This window comes from Denticeps clupeoides, chromosome 11, assembly GCF_900700375.1.
Source record: "Denticeps clupeoides chromosome 11, fDenClu1.1, whole genome shotgun sequence".
Lineage (NCBI taxonomy): Eukaryota > Metazoa > Chordata > Actinopteri > Clupeiformes > Denticipitidae > Denticeps > Denticeps clupeoides.
The window spans coordinates 18573323-18588490 of NC_041717.1; the positions used below are offsets into that span (position 1 = coordinate 18573323).

The 15168-nt window shown below is 45.2% G+C and overlaps 3 protein-coding genes across 4 annotated transcripts; 2 read left to right on the forward strand and 1 right to left on the reverse strand.

Moving 5' to 3' along the window:
• The first annotated feature begins 377 nt into the window (after positions 1-377).
• Positions 378-1486, forward strand: ccl27a (chemokine (C-C motif) ligand 27a). The gene is made up of 3 exons (XM_028996784.1): positions 378-530; positions 1035-1149; positions 1236-1486. Exons 1-3 carry the CDS (start codon positions 470-472, stop codon positions 1336-1338), a joined length of 279 nt encoding a protein of 92 aa, XP_028852617.1. The 5' UTR covers positions 378-469; the 3' UTR covers positions 1339-1486.
• Positions 1487-4405: 2919 nt separating this feature from the next.
• Positions 4406-8806, forward strand: slc35d2 (solute carrier family 35 member D2). Of its 2 annotated transcripts, XM_028996264.1 has the most exons (12): positions 4406-4566; positions 4910-4943; positions 5037-5123; positions 5209-5276; positions 5371-5442; positions 5531-5599; positions 6658-6760; positions 6925-7017; positions 7532-7599; positions 7676-7754; positions 8220-8302; positions 8451-8806. In XM_028996264.1, the coding sequence occupies exons 1-12, from the start codon at positions 4454-4456 to the stop codon at positions 8596-8598; spliced, it is 1017 nt and encodes a 338-aa protein (XP_028852097.1). In that variant the 5' UTR covers positions 4406-4453; the 3' UTR covers positions 8599-8806. The 2 variants fall into 2 exon arrangements, with proteins under 2 accessions (XP_028852097.1, XP_028852098.1); XM_028996265.1 differs by lacking the exon at positions 8220-8302.
• A 481-nt stretch (positions 8807-9287) lies between these two features.
• znf367 (zinc finger protein 367) lies at positions 9288-13042 on the reverse strand. Its single transcript, XM_028996591.1, has 5 exons — positions 12602-13042; positions 11856-12006; positions 11482-11601; positions 11254-11392; positions 9288-10829 (listed from the first exon to the last, which is right to left on the reverse strand). Exons 1-5 carry the CDS (start codon positions 12851-12853, stop codon positions 10580-10582), a joined length of 912 nt encoding a protein of 303 aa, XP_028852424.1. The 5' UTR covers positions 12854-13042; the 3' UTR covers positions 9288-10579.
• Between the last annotated feature and the right edge of the window lie 2126 nt (positions 13043-15168).

The following is a 15168-nucleotide window of genomic DNA, read 5'->3' on the forward strand; positions in this document are numbered from 1 at the left end:
TAGGCACGGTCTCCATTGCGTTGTCCCGGAGAGTATGAGCAGCCGCGTTCTGGATAGTCAGTAAGTAAAAAAAAATTTTACATACAAAGTAAACATTTAATTCACCCTTAAAATCTGATTTAATAATTAGAATTTATTTCCAGATTACTACATTATAGTGAAGTGAAACTGCAAGCTAGTTGTGTTTAAAACCAACATTGTAATACTTCTTGAAGGGTTAATGATCCGGAATATAAGGGTTTGGCTGTTTAGATTTTTTTTTTCTAAGAAATGAAAGATGACACTAAAAGAGTGTTCTCCTGCTGAGCACGAATGGGAAGATGCAAGAAGTTCCACCCTGGTTGAGCTCCACCCTGGATGATGATGAGGAGAGGGCATTTATATACCTGAGCGATTCGAGACAGAGGGACAGAGAGTATGTGATCAGGCGCTGCTCTACATCCACCGTCACCTCCCTCTGTCTCTCACCATGGACCTCCGAGTGGCTTGCTTGCTCCTCTTCCTCAGTGCCACCTTCATCGGGACTGAGGGTGAGTCTTGGCATCGGCACACATGCTAAAATCATTAACGTACGTGACTTAGTAGACTAGTAGGTAGCATGTCAGGTGAATTGGAGAAAGCAAGAGTGCATGTCTTAACCTGCTCCTTAGATCACAACCTCTTCTCCAATGTAGTTGTAGTTTCCATAAAACAAACATGAAATTAAAAGGCAAAAGAAGAAATCTATGCTGCCTCTGGTGCATAATTACAATTTCATGCACCGGCTTCTGTTTGAATTAAGTGCTTTTTCATTACGGAACTGGTCAAAGGCATCATACACCATCATGGCAAGATCACAAGGCATCACACTACATTTCTGCATTATATTATAATTATTATCTTAATAGAAAAAAATATTCCATGGCTATTCCTTATTAATAAGTGTAGTATAATAATAACATAACAATAACATATTATCTGCATATTCCTCCAAATCTAAGCAAACTTCATGTTTTATGGGAAGGTTCTAACTTCTCTGTTTCCATCTGATGCAGGTGGTCCAAAATGCTGCCTGTCTGTCTCGCGCACGATTCCTGACAACATCCTCTTGAAGGTGAAGACGCACAGCCTTCAGACGACCTCTGGAGAGTGTGACATTAACGCCATAATGTCAGTACCTCACATGCCGCACCCACATCTTATTGACTACTATTTTTTTCTACCCAACGCTCCATTTTCATTGTTTTTTTTTTCAGATTACACACAGAACGCAAAAGATTCTGCGCCCCTCTGAAAATTCTCAGCAGGCTACAGAAGTTGATGAAGTACCGGAACAGAAAATCCCAACTAAACAAATGAGTCGTTTGACTAACAGAATATTAGTCAAAAAAACAAACAAACAAACCTGTGAATACGAAAGCATTAATCGATATTATGGCAGCTTATACTTATCATGCAGCAATCCTAACCATTTTTTTCTAAAATAAATAAAATGTTTATACATTCAGTGTCTTGACTTGTTCTTCATTGGTGCTGCTAATGCCAATCTCCTGTCACAAACTGAGGGCAAGAGTTGATAGGAGTTGTTCTGCAGGGGGTCTATGAAATGAAATCACACCATGTACTGATAATTGAAGATTAATTAATAATTGATAATTGGAGAAAGAGGTGGAGATACAGTGCATGCAAAACAAGTGTAGCATGTAGGCGAAAAGTGTGGGAGCTAGGAAGCTCCACATGTGTTCATAACTCCACATGTGTTCATTCATAGATTTGATGCCTTCAGTGAGAATCTACCAACATAAATGGTAATGAAAATAAAGAGCTGCACTGCTGTTTTTATAGTGAGGGATTTCTTCAGACAGGCCTCAACAAGGCGAGGTACTTAAGAGATTAATGATGGTAAATCCCACGGCTCACTAACCTCTTCCCTTGGTAACCATCATTTCCAGTAAAGGTCCTAGAACAATGGGAACAGAGGGTGGGACTGTCCATTTGCTCTCCAATATATGTGATGACACGAGTGGTGGCACTCTGACTTCTCGTGCCATGAGACTGGCCTGGAGCAATGTGACTCACTGGTTCCTGGAAGCAGGGCGGTCCTAGCCCGTTTGGTGCACTGGGCAAACATCCCCTCTGTCCAATGATATATGGGATCTCTTGGGATGTGCATCTGTCAAATGCAGATTAGCAATGCACCGTTGGATTACTTCAGGGGTGTCTGTTGAAGACAAAGTAATGAACAAAGAAGTTACGTGATGTGAGGTTTTTCTAATCCATCCATTCAAATGAAATGTTCCCTGTGCTACTGTCTGCAAAGTATGTCACTGCACCCCATGCATGAATGTTGAAGAGGTGTCCTTTTCAGACTTGTTGAGACGTTTCTTGTAAACTTTCTCATGCTGGCTGTAATCTGCTATTTCTCAATATCATTGTAAACTGAGGAAACTTGAGTCTGAAGAATTAGAGTGACCTGAGAAATCAAATGTATTGTTTTGCCCAAACATTGGCCTTTGTTTCACCCTATAATTATAATTATGATCATGCAGTCTGTAATGTGCTGTCTTTAATTTTATAACTATTGGTGATGTCTTTACCGTAACATGTCATTTTAAGCTCTGAATCTCTGTCTCGGCATCCAGGCTAAGAAGAAAAAAGCATTGTTGAAGTATAATGCATTTCGGATTTATAGATAAACTAGTTTAAGTTCATTGGAGTTTGGAAAGCATATTGTGCAGAACTGATTTGGGCCCTGGTTGGAGGTCTCTTTGTGAGAAAGTGCTCCAATGATAAGACCTTTTTTGGTGGATCCAGAGTCATTTTCGCTTTCTGACAAGTGATTTTATGGCATCTGGCAGAGAAATCGCTCAACTTAATTGCCCTCTTATTTAAAATTGTACCACAAAAAACGGTTGTTAATATATAGTGGTTGTAAGATGGGCTGATTTTGCTGTTTGTTAGTGTTACTGAAAGAAAGAGTATGGACTCGCTTCCCACGCACTCACCAGACCGCTGAAAAGCAGCGTGCATCATTATGCAGAAGACACAAAAAAAAAACCCTGAGGATTTTGACAGGTGTGACTTGTATCGCCTTTTCTGCACCTGCCTCAAGAATGGCTCACTTTTCACCGGGGGGTTTAAAGCGCCTTTCCCCAACTCCTCCATGACAATTGGTTGAATTCATTGCATTTAACATACGAAACAAAAAAGTGTCAATGAGTGAGTCCTCGTTAGATTTTTCAAGGCTATTTTTCAAACTTCTTCATCGATGCAATGCAGAATTTATGTAAATCTGAAAAGCAGTAAAGGGGCAAACCAATCAGATTGCATGGTTAAGGGGCAGTTGTTGTTTTTTTTTGTAATTGTAGCCTATGAACCAGAAGGCCACAAAGTCACAGGTTCAACTTACTACCATTGTGTCCCTGAGCAAGACACTTAACCCTGAGTGTCTCCAGGGGAACCGTCCCTGATTGAAAGACACTCTTGATACGCCAGGAATGCCAGGAATGAAAATGTAAGACAATATCATTGCACACCTCATCCCCTTATTCACCCATTCACCCATCCACAATAGTGTCAAAGGTCGTGGGCACAGGGCAGATACTCGTCATGGAGACCATTCAAAACCCACTTAGCATGGTACCATTGTGTGACCCCATAACTTAACTTTATTTAACTTTACTTAACTGAAATTTGGCCAGGAGAACACATAATCTCCTCCAACAAACATGCCAATATATGCCACTGCAACATTCTAAGGAACATTTTAATTACTCTATGTTAAAATCAATACACTTAAATGGACAAATTGGTGCAATTGAGTAGAACAGAATCAAGCCCAGATATACACTGATCAGCCATATCATTATGACATTATTGAGTTGGTCCACTTGAATGCAAAGTTCTGTTTTTTCATTCCTTTGACACCCTTTGGCACATTCTGATAAAAACAGACCAGGAAGATAACACTCAGACTGCTTAATGTACATGCAGATGGCGTCAACGGAGGGGTGACGTCGCGGAGCTGTGTTCATTTTAATGTGTAATATTTTAAACAAATCACAACGAAACACATCTTTACTTAACTTTACTTACTTTTTTTGTTGTTTTGGGAGTGTGTGTGCGTGTGTTAGTGTTAGACTCGTTTGAAATACTTTTTTGTGAGATTTCAACTTATTTCAACTTTACTTCAACTTAACCTGTGCACAAAAACAGCAATGATTTGACTTATTTGCACTAAAATAATAGTCCTGGAGGAACCTTGTCTCCTTTAAATCTACCATGCAGATGCTGTCTACGTATGTAGGCCGGTGGTTAGTGCTTGGTAGGAGTAGGAGTGAAGCGTCCCAGCTGGCCGCTCAGCAGTGTCCGTGCAGCAACGCGCCGGTGGCGCCACCTGGCGGCCTTCTGCAGACGCGCACCCTGACCGAAGGTCGCGCCCCGGCGGGCGAGGCGTGCGGCTCCGCGCTCCGGGATGTCGCCGTCGCCGTCGCCGGCCCGGCTGCTGCGCGTCGCCTCCGCGCTGCTGTACGCGCTCAGCTCGCTGCTCATCGTCGTGGTGAACAAGACCGTGCTGACCAGCTACAGGTGCGGCAGGAGGGCAGAGGTCGCGACCTTCCGGGCCTGAAACAATATTGCAATGCGACTGATTATCAAAGTATACGTTTATTTATGAATCGGGGCTCTCTCCGTGAATATAGATGTTTGGGATGGATGTGCAGGGTCGTGCAAAAGTCTTGTGTGACTGTGTGAGAATAATTTTCTGTTGGATCTCGGAGACCAGCAGCATGTCCGACAGTGAAGCTGAATCAATATTTGCTTGCACTGTTCGCCTTCGCTCTGTAAGAATAAGCGCTTTTAAACGGATAGATATTAGTAAATTTCATACTAAGGCAACGTGTAATTGTGGCCGTGTCGTTTTTTTCTACAGGTTTCCTTCGTACACGTTTCTCGGAATTAGCCAGGTGTGTGGTGTGGGATTCACTCCATTCTTCATAATAGATTCATATTTTATTAATATTAAGCATATTAGTCATTTCCTTTTTCTTTATTGACAGATGGCGGTGACTATCGTACTTCTTTACGCTGGAAAAGCGAAGCACATTGTGCACTTCCAAGATTTTGACAAAACTATTTTCTACAAGGTGTGTGTGTGTGTGTGTGTGAGTGAGTGAGAGAGAGCATTCACCAGGCCGTATTTGGTCAATTATCGTCACCCTTTCTGCCCAGATTTTTCCTCTGCCTCTCCTATACGTTGGAAACCACCTGACGGGACTGGCAAGCACTAAGAAATTAAGGTATAGCAGCCAGGACAAGACAGGGAGTCTTAAAAATTCTTAAGTTCCTTCATTGTCTCTGATTTGTTAGCGTTTTCTCCCCCCGCCCTTCCAGTTTACCCATGTTTACAGTGCTACGAAAGTTCACCATACTGATGACCATGGTTTTGGAATCAAGGATATTAAGGTATATTAAGACCTCCCTTTTTTTTTTTTCTGCATTGTGTTGGGCTGCTTAAATCCCTAAAGCAACATGACACTATTCTCGTCTGCAGGAAAAAGTTCCCAAAGCGTTTGGTGTGCAGCGTGTTTGCAATCGTCTTTGGGGCGGCGGTTGCGGCAGGGTGAGGCCTTTAGAATCCTGATGTCGCCTCACGCGTTCTGCAAACAAGTGTGCACATTCACACACCTGTGACGTGCGAAGAGGAGAGAGGGCGCGGGTCCGGGCCAAAGTTTAATGTAAACTTAAACAAAGGAGGTCAACACACGTGGACTTAGGTGACACTAAAATGGCGTGAAAGAACCCAGATATGGCCAAAGTCCAGTGGCACGGAGGAGACCCCTAGTGGCGGAGGCCTGCAGTGGCCGAGACCTGACTAGATCTGGCAATAATGACAAAGCAAGCATTTACATTCACAGCATTCTTCAGACGGCCTTATCCAGAGCGACTTGCAATCAGTAGTTACAGGGTGGTGGCCTAGTGGTTAAGGAAGCGGCCCCATAATCAGAAGGTTGCCGGTTTGAGAGCCGAACCACCAAGGGGGCGCTGAGAAAAGCACAGTGCCCACATGCTGCTCCTCAGGCGCCTTTCCTGGCTGCCCACTGCACACCAAGGGTGATGGTTAAAAACAGACGACAAATTTCGCTGTGTCACCGTGTGCTGCGCTGCAGTGTTTCACAACAACAATCACTTCACTTTCACTTAAACTGCAACTTTGTGGTCTTTTGTACCCACTGGCTACTACCACATGATTGGTGAACGTCAACTCTGATGTTCAACATAAATCATCAAATCGCTGCACACATTAGTGTCACTGTCATAGTGACTGTCGTTGTGAAACACTGCAGCATAGCACACATTGACACAACCAAAGGTGTGCTCTGTATTTAACCATCACCCTTGGTGAGCCGTGGGCGGCCATGACGGGCGCGTGTGGGGACGGTGCTTTGCTCAGTGGCACCTTGGTGGCTCGGTACTCGAACCGCCAACCTTCTGATTACGGGGCCGCTTCCTTAACCGCTAGACCACCACTGTCAAAGCCTCTTTGAATGACCCTGACAATGTTTGATCTATCTTTAGACCTCTTATACATATATACGGTAAATTAAGTTTGGACGTATTTTTGTTTGTTAAGACATATCACGTTGTTACTTTTATCCTTGTTTTTCTGTGCCATTGCAGCTCAGACCTAGCGTTTGACGCAGAAGTATACGCAATCATTCTGCTCAACGACGTCTTCACCGCTTGCAGCGGCGTTTACACGAAAAAGAAACTCAGCGCTGAGGTACGTGTTAGCTACCTGTGGAAGAGCGGCTGGCAGCACCTCGGAACCGTACAGCGGGCAGGGAGTTTTGTTTTGCGCCCCAATGCGCCTTGTGTTTTAACCCTTAACCAGTCTGCCGAGGGTGTAAGCCCCGACATGTTTGTTCTCTCAACTCCTGCATGAAGGGTCTCGGACAGTATGGTGTTTTGTTCTACAACGCCGTCATCATCATTATACCCACGTTGCTGATGAGCGCGCTCACCGGGGACCTGCTGAACGTAAGTTGCGTGTGTGGCCGTTCTAATATTGAAAATTCATAGGTTTATCGGTGAAGATGTAGTCCAGTGTGACAATCCTAAAACGGAATGCAGTTGGAATGATGTCAACTGGTATCTGGCAGCAACCAGCCCTTGGGGCAGTGGTGGCCTAGCGGTTGGGGTGGTAGAAGCCTAGTGGGTAACACACTCGCCTACGAACCAGAAGACCCAGGTTCAAATCCCGCTCACTACCATTGTGTCCCTGAGCAAGACACTTAACCCTAAGTTGCTCCAGGGGGACTGTCCCTGTCACTACGTATTGTAAGTTGCTCTGGATAAGGGCGTCTGATAAATGCTGTAAATGTAAATGTTAAGGAAGTGGTTGTGATGTCCCCACGCTCTGCTCCCATGGCTGCCCACTGATCCCTAAGGTTTAAATGCAGAGGACACATTTCATTTGTGTGTCACTGCGTGCCTTGATGGCCTGTAGACAATGCCTTAACGTCTTGTAAATGTCATTTCCGTTTCTCCACAGGCTTTTGCGTTTGAAGGCTGGTCAAACCTAAACTTCATCTTTTACTTCCTTATGTCCTCGGTCATGGGGTAAGTCTGTTTAAGCGACGTTGAGTTATCAGTGATGCATTCGTGGAAATGAGTTTGAAACGTGCTTTGTTGGCAGCTTTGTTCTGATGTACTCCATTGTGGCGTGCAGCCATTACAACAGCGCCCTGACCACTGCAGTCGTCGGAGCCATTAAGGTGCGTGTGTTTGTCTTCATTTAGAGATGTAATGTTACCACAGATATAGGCATTTCACAGGTAAAGGTATGTACCGTTCAGTCATAACATTGACCGACAGATGAAGTGGACAACAGTGATTCAATCGCTGTGATTCGTTTAAAATATTACACATTCAAATGAACGCAGCTCCATTTTTGGTCGCTTTGAATGGGAAGGACCTCCGTTGACGCCATCTGCATGTACATTAAGCAGTCTGAGTGTTATCTTCCTGGTCTGTTTTTATCAGAATGTGCCAAAGGGTGTCAAAGGAATGAAAAAACAGATCTTTGCATTCAAGTGGACCAACTCAATAATGTTATGGTCATAATGTTATGGCTGATCAGTGTATATCTGGGCTTGATTCTGTTCTACTCAATTGCACCAATTTGTCCATTTAAGTGTATTAACATGACTTTAACATAGAGTAATTACAATGTTCCTTAGAATGTTGCAGTGGCATATATTGGCATGTTTGTTGGAGGAGATTATGTGTTCTCCTGGCCAAATTTCATGGGATTAAACATATGGTAAGCATTTATTTACACTTACAATAGAAGTTTTTTACTTTCTTTTAATTTTACGAGGCATGAAACAGGAAAATTATTTGTTACATCTGATTAATGTATTTCCTTGCTCGTGTAATTCATGCTGTTTGTGGTATCTGTTGCTTGGCAGCATGGCTGGTGGGCTTGTGTACTCATATCTGACGTTCAACGGCTCCGTCTCACTGGAAAGCCCCATAAGTCCCAACGAGGTCAAGGTTCAGATGATCATAGATGCGGAACCTGGTGTCTGCAAACGGGGCCAGACACACTCACCCTGAAGCATCCAGCCTCTGGTTCTCACAAGTGTACCGTTTTTTATCATTATTTATGAGCTCATCTCACAACTGACAGCCTGTAGATTGTATCAGACGTACTGAAAACTAAGTATGTCTTTTTATGCACAGAAGACTGGAGTGAACGCAGTGGTCAAATTTATTCTAATCTAATGGGAGTGGAAGGTAGCCTAGTGGGTAACACACTCGCCTATGAACCAGAAGACCCAGGTTAAAACCCCACTTACTACCATTGTGTCCCTGAGCAGGACACTTAACCCTGAGTGTCTCCAGCGGGGGACTGTGCCTGTAACTACGGATTGTAAGTCGCTCTGGACAAGGGCGTCTGATGAATGCTGTAAATGTAATCATGGCGAGAGTAGAGCGGAATCACAAATCTCCACCATAAACCTGTTAACTCCACAACTATTACTGGGGGTGGTAAATTCTATTATTCTATTATTGTAATCAAACCTACAAAGAATTCAGTCAAGTTTAATCAATCAAACTCACTCACGGAAGTTGGGCAATTACAAAATTTAATAAAAACCAACAGCCACTGTAACTGTACGTGAATGTTTAAAAATGGCAGTTTAAAGCATGAAACCTTTAATTCATTTCAAAATCATTTACATTTACGGCATTTACCAGACGCCCTTATCCAGAGCGACTTACAATCAGTTTTCACAGGGGCAATTTAGGGTTAAGTGTCTTGCTCAGGGACACAATGGTAGTAAGTGGGATTTGAACCCGGGTCTTCTGGTTCATAGGCGAGTGTGTTACCCACTAGGCTACTACCACCCTGTACCTTAATGTAAGAGGGACTACAAGCATAGGCATAATTTACATTGGGGAGTGTTCATATATTAATGATGTGTATCATTAAACCTTTGATCATTAATTGAACAATTTTCCAACATATTAAGTACATTATTATTACTTTAGCAAGGAAATATCCTGGAAATTCACAAGTAGTGCTTCATGGAGAAGACAGGGGTCACCAGTCAGAATGGATTTTGTTTATTTCGATAAGTGCCATTACTCATGTTCCAGAAGTGATAGTCAGAGACTTTGGGGTCACACCTGAAGGAGGAATAAAACAGGGAAGAAAAGGTGCCAGGGCTGAAAGCATTGCATGCGTAAGTCCCACCAGCAGTTTCCCCACTTTATAATTTTTTTTTTTTTTTTTTTTAAGAGCAGGTAGTTCTTTTCATTACACAATGTTAGAAAATACAATGTATTCTAGGTGCTCAAGCAGAGTATAAGATAGCAAAGCCTCTGTAATAGACATGCAGTATTCATCTCCTAATACATTCTCCTTTGCATGGACTTAAATGGCTGGCACGACTGCTGCAATGGCCTCTACTGACGACTTAAGGAGATGAATGGTTAAAAAATACAATTTGTGTACACGCCAGTGTTAAATAAATAGGAATTTGAAAGTTAATTATGAGCAGTTATTCAAACTAAGGCTTATAACAGCTAGAACTTTTAATATAAAAGACAGTAGCCATTCTGTATCTTATCCGGGAACCTGTGTCGCCCTCTGTCCCGGCAGCCAATCCAGATTGAAACCACGGGCATGAAAGCCAGAGGGTGCCAGATGTGGCAGTGAGGAAAAAATAAAAAAGTTAATGAAGCAGAGGCCCACGCCACCCATTTTCCTTTCAGTCCCTATCCACCAATGCACATAACGACAGTCACACAACACAAACACACAAAAACTCGTTACCACAAAAAAAAAAAGAAAAGAAAAAAAGTGCAAAACAGTCTGTCTCGCTCCCTCCCTCTTTAAAACACGGACGAGAACATTCTTCATATCTCAACAATGACATCTACTGTCGTAGCAGCTCTAAAATATAAAGAGTTAAAAAAAACGGGAAGGACAAATAAGGTGCTTTAGCTTAGACCCCGCCTCCGTTACCTACTAATAATCTGGCCGAGGGAGGGCGGGGCTTTACATGGTGTGTTTGGGTGACGAAGACGCTCAAGGCGACAGGTTGTTGGCCAGCTCGATGAGCGCCAGGGCGCCGTGCAGACGCTCCCGCTGCTCCTGCAGACGCCGCCGCGCCGCGCCACTGGCAGCTTTCTCTTCGTCGGCAGGCCCCGCCTCCTCCTCCTCGTCTGACTGCAGGAAGTCCAGGGGATCCTGCTGCTCCTGGTCCTCCATGGCGTCCTTGCCTAGGACCTTGCCCTTGCCGGGGGGCGGGGCTCGTTGCTCTCGCATCTGCCAGTATCTGCCGGTCAGCCGTAGCGCAGGTTAAGCACCGCAGATGACGTGGCACAAATTTTTACAAAAGAATTCCCAGGACTTTCTCAAATTTATGTGCGAATGTGAAAAAATGTCAAATTTTACCCTGAATAGCTCAACTTTTCTACTAACAACAGTGTTTCATCCTCCAAGTTTGTGCAAGTAAAATGGGCTCAATCAGTACACAGATCATCAGCTGTAACGTGGCTCACGACGTATAGCCATCAAAGATACTATAGACACTGCAGGAACTATTCACTTCATGTTATACTTTCACTTTTCCACGCTTATTTCGTATTCCATGGTTATTAATGACCGTAGAAGCCCTGCATGTATACAACTACACCGTAAATAATAATTAAAATGTAGGTATTAGAGAATATGTGTGTGTGTGTGTGTTGGATACTCACTTTGCCAGCCACTCTGCCACAGCTTTGTTGTCAGCAGTCTGGGATTTGCCGGGGCCATCCGTGGGCTCCTCCCGCTTTAGACGAGCGTACGGGTGTTTGGGGCAGTGCCGGTTGGCATGGGTGAAGCGGCTGCCACAGCCTGCATGTGCAAGAGCTCTGTCAATTCCTACTCTCATCAAACGTTACAAACAACCGAGCAGAAGTTGAGCTCAGCGGCCAGGTCCTCACCCTTTTCTGAGCAGACGAAGGGCTTCTCTCCCGTGTGAAGACGCTGGTGCGTCTTCAGCTGGCCACTCTGGACGAAGGCCTTTCCACAGTCTGGGTAATCACACAGGTAGGGTCTCTCCCCTGAGCAAACCAAAGACAAGCAGCACATCAACACACCGAATGACTGAAGGAGGGGAATAACTGGCAACGTACTAAAATGAATCTGCTACTAGTCATGGGTGGTCGTGGCCTATCGGGCAACACAAGCAAGACAATTAACCCTGAGTGTCTCCAGGGGGACCGTCCCTGTCACTACTGATTGTAAGTCACTCTGGATAAGGGTGTCTGATAAATGCTGTAAATTATCAATAAACGAGTGCACGCTGACTACAGACCTGTGTGGGTTCGCTTGTGGGCCTGTAGTGACTTCTCTCTGGGGAAGACGCGGTTGCATATGTTGCAGCGGATCCTGCTGCTGGAGTTTTCACCTTCGTTGATCAGCTCACGAACAGTGTCCGCGCGGGGACGGCCACGACGGATGGCATCCTGTCGATTGACATTTAATAAATTATGAGAAAAAATAAATAAATAAAAAAAGTCAACTTATTACCATGCATTTGCAACATTTTTTCCCTTTACAACTACACTCGCCTTTGCTGCTCAAATACGTGTATTTTTGATTTAGGGAGACTGCGTCTGCGACGGGGTTAAAATGCTGAGAGTTGATCTGAACTAGGCGGGGCCGCTGGCGTACGCCACGTCACTTCCCGCGGCTTTTTGGCGCGCGCCGCTGACGTCACGGCGGGTCAGCTGCTACAGTGAGGAAGTGCAGTTTAAAATCCATCATGTCCACGCGCGCGTTTTTTCTTTCTTTCTTTCTCTCCTACCTTCTCCATAATTCAGACCGCGCACGTTCAGTCGGAACTTTTTTTTTTTTATATCTATGCATTCTGTAACACTTTTTAACACGTTGGCTTTCTGATCCGCGACTTCAAAATAACAAATAAAATATTTACATGATTGATTTGAGACTTGTAGCTAAGTAAAGAAATGAAACTTAATTAAATCGACTTTGCTTACTTCTGTCACGTTTATAAATGAAAGCTGGCCAGGTCGTGCTCTGGAAGCCCGCGGAACTCACCTTCATGTGGTCGGGACACGCAGCGATGTCCGACTCGCCGGCCGAGGCGGCCCCGGCTCCCGGGCTGAGGGTGACGTTGTGCGCATTCTCGCCCCATCTCCAGGGGTAGACCATGAAGTCGCTGAAGCCCGGGCTGGTGGGCATCAGCGAGTCCGCCTTGGGTTTGATCGGCGTGGTTTTGATAACAGACACGAAGACTCGCTTCGGCGAGTCGTTGCAAAGGATCACTTGCGGAGATTTGCTTCCTGCCATCGCCGCCGCCGCCAATCGTGCACTTTCAAGCCTCGCAACGTGTCGCGACAACTACTTCACATCGACGCGCTGCGCGAACGGGCTCCCGAATTACGTATCACAGCTAAGACGCGGGTCCGGAGCTAAAACCGCCGTTCATTACCGACCCTGACCGGCGATATGGTTTCTCCCCCCGTCTGTCACTCTGGATACAATGCACTGCGCCCAGCACAACTTTTCCCGCGTTGCAAATCGCGCCCGACGGGCCGAGCTGGCCAATCGGCCGCGGCGATGTTGCCGGGTGCTCGGACGCCGACCAATCGCGGACGCGGACGCCGTGCCTGAGCCGCTCCGGCAGCGGCCTATGAAACGGCCCGCGTCGGGTCGTGACGTCACACCGCCGACCAATCAGGTTTGAATAAAGGGGCGCCCGCGGCAACGCGTTAACCAACCAGGTGGCGGCGTCTATTCCGGTCGGTTTAAAGGGAACGCCCCCCGCGTATTTCTACAAAAATAACAAGAGTGTTATTTCCGTGCCCACTGCTCAACGAACAACATTTATAAACGCGGAAGGGTTTTAGTGGCAAAATAACTGAATTCCTCCGAATATAAAAGAAAAGGTTCGCTTGGCGGGACCCGCCCCCCCCGCCATAAGGAATCACGGACCGAGACTTTCCCGCCGAGTCCACAGCTGTCCCTGGTCCAGGCCCACTTACCGGCCAATCAGAAATCGGTGGTACCGGTTTCCGGGTGCATTACAGTGTATGTTGCACATGACAATTTAATCCATCCGGTGAAAGTGAAGTGATTGTCGTTGTGAGATACTGCAGCACAGCACACGGTGACACAACCAAGTGTGTCCTCTGCATTTTGCCATCAGCCTTGGTGAGCAGTGGGCAGCCATGACAGGCGCCTGGGGAGCAGTGTGTGGGGACCTTACCCTGCTCAAGGCGACCTCAGTGGTTCGGGAATCGAATCACATTTACATTTACGGCAGAGCAACTTACAATCAGTAGTTACAGGGGACCATCCTCAGGGACACAGGGTACAGTGCTCAGGGAAGCAATGGTAGTAAGCGGGATTTGAACCTGGGTATTCTGGTTCATAGGCGAGTGTGTTACCCACTAGGCTACTACTACCCAGTGACACTCCAATTATGAGTCTGCTACCTTACCTACTAGGCCACCCCTGTCCCATAAGAGGCACGGTGCTCCCATTACTGATCTGATCAGTGCCCGGTTAACTCTCAACCCAGTCTATAGGCAGAACATAAAGATCTGTCAACTAATTCCAAGCTTCAGAGCCAAAGCCTGTAGTTAAAATTGTGAGGAATTGGACCAATGAGGCATAGCAGCACCGCATGGCCCCTTCTCTTTCGCCCTCTCTAGCTTACACTCACTATCTGTAAGTCTGTAAAAACTACATGAGGTTGTGCAATAAGATCCTTCTATGCCTTAGCCCTTACTACATACTTATTTTTAGTGCTCATTTATATTTTATTTGTATTCATACTCATAAATGTATGTCTGTCTCTCTGTGCACTTGTTGTATGTCTTGTACATACAATGTATGTACATTGTGTGTCTTTCCCTCTGTGCAATTGTAGCATAAGCAATTTCCTTTGGAATTAATAAAGTTTTCTGATTCTGATTCTTGGGCCAGTGGTGGCCTAGCGGTTAAGTAAGCGGCCCCGTAATCAGAGGGTTGCTGAAGATGCCACTGAGCAAAGCCCCGTCCCCACACACTACTCCCCGGGCGCCTGTCATGGTGCCCACAGCTCACCAATGTAGATGGTTAAAAGCAGAGGACACATTTCGTTGTGTCACAGTGGGCCGTGAATGACATTCACTTCATGCCCCTCAGCACAGCATAACTCAAGTGTAGAATAAATTAAAATACACCGTACTCCATACGCCTGTAGCAACTTCGCTCAACCCCTCTATCCTGGGTTTGGGGTGAATTTGGGCTCGTCAGTGAATTTGAGTGCTTTGTATACAAATTGAGTGCTTGTATACAGATGTATATAGATGGACTATGGTGTGACAATTTGCACAAATTACGGTAGAACGTGTTTGTATTGAGGAACTGAAACATCAAGCGGTATTTCAGCATTGCCCATAGCCATTGAACGTTTATAAAAAGTCGACTTTAGTTTATGTGAAACGTGTTTTCTCCTATCACGACCACAGGCTGATGGGGGAAGGAAGCACAGAGACAGGACATACTGAACAAAAGGGATTTATTAGTAATACAAAAGAAAACGGCACGAGGGGAAGAACAAAAACAACCCCCCCGGCATGTGGCGATAGCCAGGAACATGTACAGTAATGACAGAT